Source organism: Ananas comosus, linkage group 3, assembly GCF_001540865.1.
Source record: "Ananas comosus cultivar F153 linkage group 3, ASM154086v1, whole genome shotgun sequence".
NCBI lineage: Eukaryota > Viridiplantae > Streptophyta > Magnoliopsida > Poales > Bromeliaceae > Ananas > Ananas comosus.
The window spans coordinates 14,721,483-14,731,439 of record NC_033623.1 but is presented as its reverse complement, the minus strand read 5'-3'; the positions used below and the strand labels follow the sequence as shown (position 1 = coordinate 14,731,439).

At 37.0% G+C, this 9,957-nt stretch overlaps 3 protein-coding genes across 7 annotated transcripts in view; 2 read left to right on the top strand and 1 right to left on the bottom strand.

Moving 5' to 3' along the window:
* The window catches only part of LOC109708257 (adenine phosphoribosyltransferase 4-like), a 15,203-nt gene extending 11,067 nt beyond the window's left edge, over window positions 1-4,136 (top strand). The window contains exons 3-8 of one of the 4 annotated variants that reach the window (XR_002215697.1): window positions 553-645; window positions 1,103-1,252; window positions 1,608-1,666; window positions 2,993-3,071; window positions 3,649-3,721; window positions 3,803-4,136. Coding sequence is in view for 2 of the 4 variants with exons in the window: in XM_020229931.1 (XP_020085520.1) it covers window positions 553-645; window positions 1,103-1,252; window positions 1,608-1,666; window positions 2,993-3,046 (356 nt within the window). In the remaining 2 variants the exon portion in view is untranslated. Of the gene's footprint in view, window positions 1-552; window positions 646-1,102; window positions 1,253-1,607; window positions 1,667-2,992; window positions 3,072-3,648; window positions 3,722-3,799 lie in introns of all 4 variants that reach the window. The other 3 variants (XR_002215698.1, XM_020229931.1, XM_020229932.1) reach the window with 3 other exon arrangements.
* Window positions 7,695-8,775, bottom strand: LOC109708254 (translation initiation factor IF-2-like). The gene has a single exon (XM_020229925.1). The coding sequence runs from the start codon at window positions 8,566-8,568 to the stop codon at window positions 7,744-7,746; it is 825 nt and encodes a 274-aa protein (XP_020085514.1). The 5' UTR covers window positions 8,569-8,775; the 3' UTR covers window positions 7,695-7,743.
* The window catches only part of LOC109708255 (probable lipid phosphate phosphatase beta), a 2,363-nt gene continuing 2,147 nt past the window's right edge, over window positions 9,742-9,957 (top strand). For both annotated transcript variants that reach the window (XM_020229928.1, XM_020229926.1), the window contains exon 1: window positions 9,742-9,950. The gene's annotated coding sequence lies outside the window, so the exon portion shown is untranslated. The remainder of the gene's footprint in view (window positions 9,951-9,957) is intronic.

The window sequence follows — 9,957 nt, the reverse complement described above, 5'->3', positions numbered from 1 at the left end:
TATATATATATATATATATATATTGGGTGCATATATTGGGTGCACTTGCAAGCAAAGAATTCTAGAAGATATACAATGTATTTTATTTGAAAGGTTCTAGGTGAATTTTGTCATTGTTCGTTTGGTGAATAATTTAGATGATCAAAGTATTGATTTGAAATTTTATTTCATTCTTGCATATTGAAACTCACCTTGCATTTTCTTTTAGTATATATGGACTTTTAAGTTAAAGATGGCAAAGGGGAACTCAAACTAAAGCATGGGACATTCCTTTGTAGTAGTTAGACAAATACAAGAAGTTTGATATTTGGGCCATGATATTGAGCATTTCTTTGTCATGTAGATTATATTCATGTTACTTGTACTACATAAACATTTCAGATTTGAGATTTATTATTTTTCTCATTGCTTCAAAATGTAGCTATTAGACCAACTTCGTATGTTCATTGTCCTATAGTGTAGTTTGGTGTTGATTGATGTGTTTTAATGCCTGTTTTTGTGTACTTTCAGATAGCAATTGCGTGATATTTCTTTCTTCTTTTTAACCGATAGGAATTGAGGCTAGGGGCTTCATTTTTGGTCCTCCTATTGCATTAGCTATCGGTGCGAAGTTCATCCCATTAAGAAAGCCAAGAAAGTTGCCAGGTACCGTAGATTCCTTATACACTGAACTATTATTATCTAGTTTAATGAAATGACATACAAGTTCTCAGTATCCACATGTAAATATAATGATATTGATGAGCTGTAATAAGACTAGAATTAACATTATTTGTTTTCTTTTTTGTGATAAAATTTTCTCTACCAAAACAGGCAAATGAGTACTAGCTTATTATCTGTTTTTCACTTCAGCTCATCCATTAATGTGTATACCTGCACAGGCTACCAATATTTTGGATTGATCGCATTTGAATATATGACTGATTTTACATATATCTACATGTTTGTCTGCAGTTATTGTATTGCATGTGTTTTTTTATTCTTTCTTTAAAAAAAAAAAAAAATACTTGTGTGTGAACTAAGTTTTTATTTCTATTTTATAATGAAGTTGAAAACTTGCTGCTCTCAGAGAGGTTGAATCAACTAATTATGGTGAATGCAGGTGAAGTAATTTCCGAAGAGTATGTTCTAGAATATGGAACTGATTGTCTTGAAATGCATGTCGGTGCTGTTAAACCTGGTGAACGTGCCTTGGTTGTTGATGACTTGGTTGCAACTGGAGGAACTCTATGTGCTGCCATAAATTTACTAGGTATGTTGTATTTGTCCTGAAAATTCTTATGGTCAAAATTAGAAACTTGGTAATGACACTGCGAAGTTTCTCAGCTAGCTGATAAACTGAACTAGTTATAGATCTCGGCAATCAAATTGTGAAATTAGTGTTATACAAGAATTGTAAGATCTTGGATCGTGTCCTAATTGGACTAGATATTATACAAGAATTATAATTCAGTATCATAGTTTTTTCTTGATCATTTTGCTTCCTTTTAAATCATTTAACTAATGTTCTTTTTCGTTTCTTTTCTTTTTTTGGATTTTTTTCGAGAAATGTCATTTAGCTAATTTTGCTTTGTGAAACAATTAACCCATGTATTTTCTACTTGCAGAGCGTGCTGGGGCTGAAGTGGTTGAGTGTGCATGCGTTATTGAACTTCCAGAACTGAAGGTGTGTCTGACATCCTATTTCTATTTAATCTGACCCTTCTATTCAATGCTGTCCTGAAATTTCCCTTAGCATTTCAAATTTTACTTATTTATTTCTTTTTCAGTTTAATTATTTGATTTTCATTGATTATTTTTGGGGGCACACAAGCATGTACTTGTCTATTTAATCCTCTTCTTTCTGTTGAGATTTTCTGTGAATTGTCTTTTGATGTTTTTGTGAATCTACTTTGCCATTGTTAATTATTGACATAATCATATTCAGAATACCACCGAGTGTCAGCATCCTTTTATCTATGTCAACCAACTATATACTCCTTTTTCTTGAAATGAAATCATTCTGAATCTAGTTGGAATGTTACTGAATTCTGTTTCCCTCCATATTTTTTTTCACTATATCTTCTACATTATATTGTTGTATATGACCAGATATGACCAGAAAAAAAAATTAGGTTTCATTTTTGCCATTATTTTTCTACCTGTCCATGGACTTCTATGATGTTGTCTTATTCTGTTAAATAGAGCATCATCAGAATTGGTCTTTTGTAGTGTATTATGATTATATTTCCCTGAAGCAAAATATTGCCAGCTGAATGTTTTCAGCAACTTGATTGAATAAGATTAAAAACAGTAGGATCCCTCCAGACTTACTGCCTTAGAATTTTACAGCAAAAGGTCTGAGCACTCATTTCCGAGCGTTTTGAGGGCCGTCAAACAAGCTGGTCAGCAAATGCCAGTGTATACAAGTTACTATTTGATTCTGAATACCTGGTGTGTGTCAAATGACCAGATCCAGTGAAATTTTGTGTCTGGACCCGTCTTTGATGTATTTAGACCCTACCTTACCTGACTTGGAACAAACCTGGAACAGGTTTTCCTACTGATTATTGAATTAAATGTGAATGGAACAAATTTTTTTCGTTACATAATATTAACTAATTTAATTTATGTATTCTCATTTATTGTTTTACGATGTCGCTTTCAAATTGCAATAATATCTGTAGTGGTCCTTTTATCATATATCTTATGAATTTCATTATATTGTGTTTACTGTATATGATAATTCCTTTCTTGTTTTTTACAACAGTTGTGTTACTTTTTTCGTTCTATTGGTTGAAAAAAAGGGAACTATTTAAACATTATTTTCTAGTATTTGATCATTTTGGTTTGATATAATATTGTGTTTATTTGTTTTATGTTCTAAACTAACAACAACCGACAAGACTTGACACTTCAACATTTCTCCTTTTCATCTACCTTCCTAGGTTTTCTTATTACTGAATAATGTTTGTATTTATTTGTTGCAATTTCTTCTTCAACAATATTGCAGGGTCGTGAAAGGTTAAATGGAAAGCCATTATATATACTCGTGGAGTCCCGCTGATGGTGGCCATCTACAACCTCTTCAGGTGAGAACCTGAGCAGGAGTTCGCAAGTGTACGATTTGTACATTAGAGGGTCGTGTTCAATGTTGCAGTCAAAACCGGCATCTATTATTTCTAGTTGCAGTAAAGCTTCTCATTTTGCTGCCATCGGGTTTTCATTTTTATCCTTTAACTACATATCTATGCTCTATTTTGGATTCCAATGAGATAGTTATTTCTTATTCTGACAATTAATTATGTTCGCCATTTTTATTCTATTCTTCTTTTCATCAATATCGGGAAGCAAGATTTGAAGAACGAGTACTATTTTACTTATTTATTCCCTCAGTAAGTCGATCCATTCACAGAACCGACTGATGCTCTCGTATCATTCATTTGAACTGGTCTTGGTAATGTGGTATTTAAACATAATTTTTGCGGAATCAAGGTTGCATATTCGCGAGCTGTTGGTTGTTTAATATCTTTTTCCCAACATAACAAATGGAAGTAATGCTCATTACGATGTTGTAGTATGGAGTTATGTGATATTAAATTGTTGTAATGAATACTAGCATATTTGCTGTTATAATACGAAAAATGAATCTTTGTTTTTGCCAAGCAGCAGGAACTGTATCCAAAACATTCACATAGATTTGGCGTCTGCCGAACAGTGTTTCTGACTGAATAAATGCAGAGTATGGTATATTGAATTAGATTGATAATTATATTGCCGGCAGAGTTTATAAAACTGACTTCATAAACACATGCTGTAGCAGCAGAAGAATCTTACGGGAGTGGTGTTTGAAAATCTTACAAAGGAAAACACTGTTTTGATGCTGTCCTACGTTGGAAGGAGAGCAGAAATGTGAGCTACAACTGCTTCTATCCCTTTTCGCCGGAAAGCGCAGTAAGTTGTGGATTGTCCCAAATCAGCCTATTCTTTTTGAAAATATACAATTCTCGTCGTCTCTGTCAACTTTCTTTCGGAGAATAAGGTTGTTTCATTTTGGCTGACTAGTGGGAACAAACCTGCTTCTGCTTATCGTAGTTATTTTGTTTCCGAATATCTTATTGAGTACAAATGCAGAATTAGAACATTTTCCAGTCTTATGTTTTTTTTGCATGTCTTAAAAATACTGGTTCCAAACATAGAACCAACCTTGTGCTTCATGTAGCTGGTAACAGAGTGGGGGACCTTCATTTTGCAAGTGAGTGGAGCACATTCTGATCCACCAGCTCAGGATATCAATTATCATCCCTATTGGGTGTAAGTTTGATAGCAGGTAACTGGGCATTCAATTGTTTCTATGTGGTGTCAGGCACTTGTTATTTAAAGAAAGAGAGAGGACAAGGCTATTCAGGTTACCCAATACTTTGTAGGAGGTATAGGGCATATCTTAGCTCTACTGTAGACCATGTGCCTTAGAAGTGAAGGTAGGTTCAGTTGCCACCTTAAATCAATTAGAGGATAGAAATCATGAGGTAGTATTTATTACAACTGAAGGTAAAAGTAGTACATGACATGAAAAGCAATTCTTCTAGTAACCATAAAAGTGACAAGCACAACAGGATAAAATTAAGCATGATCGAGAAATTTGGATTCATCAAAATTCGATGAATTCAAAAAGAAGTGTCTAAGCGTAGAATAAGTGATCACGTTATGTAACGAGTGGTATTTCTTATGTAGTTGTCGTAGCTTCCTTTATATTTCAGAAATTATTGGCAATGTCCTACTGTCCATTAAATTCTTGAATATTCTGAGCAATCTATAGACATTTCATTGTATATTGCGACGCATTCATGTCCGACAAAGCAAATATGCAGCAAAATGTTTGGTTTTTAATATTAATCATTTATGTTTCTATTGAAACTTTTGAGAACATGCATATTGGCTGTGCTATAAATTCTTGCTTGGTAGCCAGCCCAGCTCCCCCCCTCCCTTGTATTAAATAAAGGCTACTCATGTGCACCTGCTTTATTACCATTTTCTGTGCAAATGTGCAAATATGAGTAAATGTTCTTGGATTCTGCAGTGTTCCTAATGGCTTTGTCTAATGATGCTCTGCTGTTCCATCAGTTAAATGAGTCTACGAAGCTTTAATTGGTGAGCTATGCAGCTTAAAATGCTGCAAAAAAACATTTTTTTTTACTAGTATTGCCAAAAGTGGCTGTCGATCTTTGGTGCAAATGTTTTGGAAACAGTTGCACCAGGAAATAAATGCAGAGGTAAAGCATTTTAGGATTTTTTTTTTTTTTGCCTCACAAACAAGAAAAGAAAAACATTTTCATAATTAGGATGTAAATAAGTTTGTTGCTTGTACTTACTGAAAACATTAATGGGGATGCCTTTGTATTCTCACATGGTAGCTTTTCTTGTAAGGAAAATATTCTCTCTTAAATGTTTTCTCTGAGCGAAAAGTAATTGCTCGTCTAAAAGAGATTTTACATCAGAACACAAAAAGATTTTTTATCAAAACACAAAGAGCTTTTCCTAATCATCTCTTCTTATGAGTAATGCTATTCCATTTGAATCATCACATATACTTTAATAGCCTTTTTTAAAAGAGGGGTCCTTAATTACTTAATGATCTCCAATTCAATCCGTATTTATCCCTTTGTCCAATGGTCGGGAGCATCTGTGAATGGGAAACCATGTGGACCATTCTGCGATGAGGGTGCATGCCCAGCTGAGGGACCATTCCATTTAATTATTGCTGCCACAGGTAGAAGCCCAAATTTGGATTTGAAATCCTTGGTGAAAATTCGAATTGTTTCGGATCAATTGATTATTTAAGAGATATGTAGAACTGATTGGGTCTTTTGATGGAATAATCGGCACGTTAATAAAGTGTTACTGCTATCAAAAGGTGGAGCCTTTTGTTCAGTACACTTTTTCACCTTTCTTTCTTTTCCTGCTTAAATTTAAGTAGAAGAATCACTTATAATGGTAGCTTAAAGCTACTATAAGTGATTCTACTTTATGGTGAGCTCTTTGATTTGTTTGAATGATAAAGGAGAGAAGAAGTTGTGAGTTGTAAACTGAGATGCCAAGTCAAAAAGGCTGAATCTTAATTAACGCACACGACGACACACACAAAACTTGATTTGTGGAGTTGTAGAATTGCTCTCTCATGTTTCGGGGAATTGTTCTGATCATCATCAGCAGGTTTAATAAACCCAATTTAAAAGCCATGACCCCATGAGGCCATGAGAGGCCACGAACCAAATTTGCAGCTATTCATTGTGATACAAGACCAGTAGAAACTGCTGCATTCTTTTGCATGCTTCTTCGTGCTTATTATATGCTATAAAAGGATGCACGTGACGAAAAAACCAACATGTCAAAATCACATGCAAACCCCCGGAGCTGGTAATAAGGCAAATTGGAAGATGCACCAAGTTACATGTTTAAAATGGTTAAGTTATAGCACCATTTTGCAAGCCTACAGATTTTCAGATAATAGGACAAATCTTTGTATGAACTCATGGTGGAATATTTTCGAGCTGTTGTTATCGAGTGATATATATGGGCATTGAAATCTAAATAACTTGTAAATCTGTCCTCAAGTGCATGCCACTGCTCGGGTCCTCCTAATTTGTCTTCCTCACTTAGGTTAAAATTTGATCTTAAGTGAAATAAGACAAATTTTCCGATGAAAGAAATAAAGAAGAGAACAACACAGATCTTGGAGAATGTATTTACCAACAAAAAATAAACTGAGTCTAGTATAATGTAGCATTTTGATTTGATAGCGTTTCAAAATATGTGTCATGCATAGTCATGGCAAAATGCTGCTGTTACGTGTGTATATATATATATATGAGTTGAACTAGAATACTTGTAAAAGTATTATGTGAGTGGTGCTTTTGAGGTTTTAGCCATTGGATGGAAAGATGTGAGGTTGAGATGATGGTGGTAGATGGTGGTAGGTGGAATAGTGTTTGATCTAAGGGCTATTAGTAATCAAAGAGTAAATCCAATGGCTAAAAACCTAATAGCATCATGGGGGTAATACTTGTAAAAGTATTCTAGCTCAATTATATATATATATATATATATATATATATATATAGTATGTGCTCTCAGGAGCACTGAGGCCTCCGTGATCCTGAGCCATTTTCGATGATGGAATTTCCGAATCGACGATCGGCTCCGTTAAACTTGATCTAGCGTATTTGAAGTTTCTAGAAAATAATTTTTGTGATTTTTCGATATCATTTACCTAGCAATCAATTTTTAACGGCTGAAAATAAAAATCCTATAAAAAGTGGTGATATAGTACTAAAATTTTCGATCAGAAATATTAATCTTGTTGTAGATAGTATAAAGAATTTTGTATCAAAATGTCATCTGATTTGAATACTTCTATACNCCACAACCTCATAAAATGAAGGATTTAGAATTGACTTTTGTATTATATTATATAAAAACTCAACTTAGTAGGAAACACAACTGGAAATATGTATTAACAACAGCTTATAACTAATAAAATCTGTAAAAATAAACAACGCAATCAAATTTTGAAATTAAAATACCGCTAACTAATTCAAATCAAATAAATTAAAAATTTTGATAATAAATTTAAAATTTTAAAATATTAAGTAGCTAATTAAAATAGTTTATAGTTTAGATAAGTTTTATACCTTTTTAGCTTAAAGAGAGAGAGAGAGAGAAAATAAATTTCAATTTAACGTGCAGAATTAGAAGGGTTGTACACTAGATCTTATAGATGATGAGGAAGCAAGGGAGAATAGCGGGAGGGTCGAACACGACCAAGCCACATTTCCCGACGCGCACCGACTCGCCCTCCGACTCGGGCTCGGACTCGGACCGGACCCGCCCCGCTACGACCCGGCTCACCACCATCGCCCTCCGACCCCGGCCTCCCCCCGCGCTATCGTGCGCCGCCCCGCTCCCTACGAACGTCCGTATCCCCTTCCCCTTCCCCTTCCCCTTCCCCGCCGCCGCCGCCACCGCCACGGCGGCGCCGTACGCCGGAGCGCCGCCGCACGAGGGGGCGCAGTGGAACCGCATCATCTCGTTCCCATCCGCCGCGCACCGCGGCTCCCCGGACCGGGCCGCGCTGGCCCGCACCGCCGACCGGTACTCCTCGAACCGCGCCACGGCCCGGGCCGGGTTGTGCACCCGGAGCACCGCCTCGATCTCGCCCGGGAACAAGAACCCGGCCCGGTCCGCGGCGGTCGACCACGTCGACCCGAATATGATCTCCACCACGCGCCGCGACGAGTGCCCCACCGGGAGCTCCACCATCGCCCCCGCCCCCGCCGCCATTGGCGAGCTCGGGCTCGGCGTCGGCGTCGGCGTCGGCTTGGGCTTGGGCTTGGGCTTGGGCTCGGATTGGGGCTTGGAGGAGGGGTATTTTGGGAAGAAGAGGACGACGTCTTTTATGGCGAGGGAGGAGGCGGCGCACGATAGCGAAGGGAGGAGGGGCTGCTTCTTCGAAGGGGTCGACGCGGGGTCGACGACGTCGTGTTCGGCGTTAGATTTGCAGTGGAGGGAGCGGACCCAACCGTTCGCCATTCACGGCGAAACGGCGGTTGACGGCGTTAGTGGCGCAGAGCTCAAAAGGAGGATGGACGCTCCAAGGAGAGGAAGGAGAGAGGGGTTTGTTTGTAGGGTTATTTTTGCGTGCGCGTGTTGTGTTATTTTTGCGTATATTTATATATTTGATTTAAAGAATCTGTTTCCTGATCAGGGAATAGAAGTAGGTGGTGGTCCTTTCTCTGCGTCGGGTGTAGGTTTAAATTATTTTTAAATTAAAAAAAAAATTCAAATAAAATTTATTATTTTTTTTTACTGTTTATATTTATATATGATACATCAGCTTAATTAAACGAGAACGCCTCTCACAGTGGAACCTGCATGTTGTCCGCAGTTGCATATGTCAGCTACAGGAACATCGATTCAGAGTAGAGACCACTGAGGATTTGAAACAATAAATTCTTTTTGTCCAAAAGGTGAACTAACAAGTACAAGACTACAATTGCGTTGAAGCAAAACACTAACGTCGCAATTCCATAAGCTAGCTTGTTCTCATTTGATTTGATGAAATAGTACTGTAATGACTCATAGAACGTTTTACTTGATAGTTCACATGCATGTGACATCATAAAAATAATTAAAGATACATACTAGTCTTAATTAATCTTAAACATGGGAGGGCCTTCGCTTGAACCAAATGGACGAAAGAAATATATCTTTCTCTATCAAAACTTTACGAATGGTCGACCCATTAAAGGTGGATAAGATGGTTCTATTTAGTAATGGCCTCTTCTTAAATCAAAATAAATATTCCATTGAATTAAAACCAAAGAAGCCTCAATTGACACTGCGCCCAATATTTCGATCGGTAGTTAGTCACAAAGCTGGAATAATAAATTAATTGATCTGCGTCAAGGATCTCATATTTTTGCAATATTGTTAACAAAGTTGATTTAATGCCTATCTTATCTTACTACTATTTTCTATTTCAATATATATGTTGTCTATTTAGCAGAAAATTTTGCAGTGATGCCCACTTTTCGTAGTAAAATATACAACAACCGAAAATGCAATGAATACTAATATTGAGAAAATGCAACATTTAAGTAAAAGGTAAAGGAGTTTGCCACGTCGGCACGGTAACGGGGAACAAAGCCAAAAAGAAAAGATCACAATTTTGGGATTTTTGGGACGATAAGAGAGAGAGAGGGTGGTGCGAAAGAACGAATATTCAAAAACACCGTGTGCGGCGCAAAACCCGAGAGAGGAATATTCAGTTCACTGATTCTGTGTTACTGCCATCCACGCTTTCAATTGAAGGAGGCCCATCCTCGTAGTTAGGCCGAAGAAGAGGCCCACGGGCTGAGAGATTCCCTCAAGAGTCCAGGTATCGTCTCCCCCATCTCCTTTTTTTTTTTTTTTTTTTCT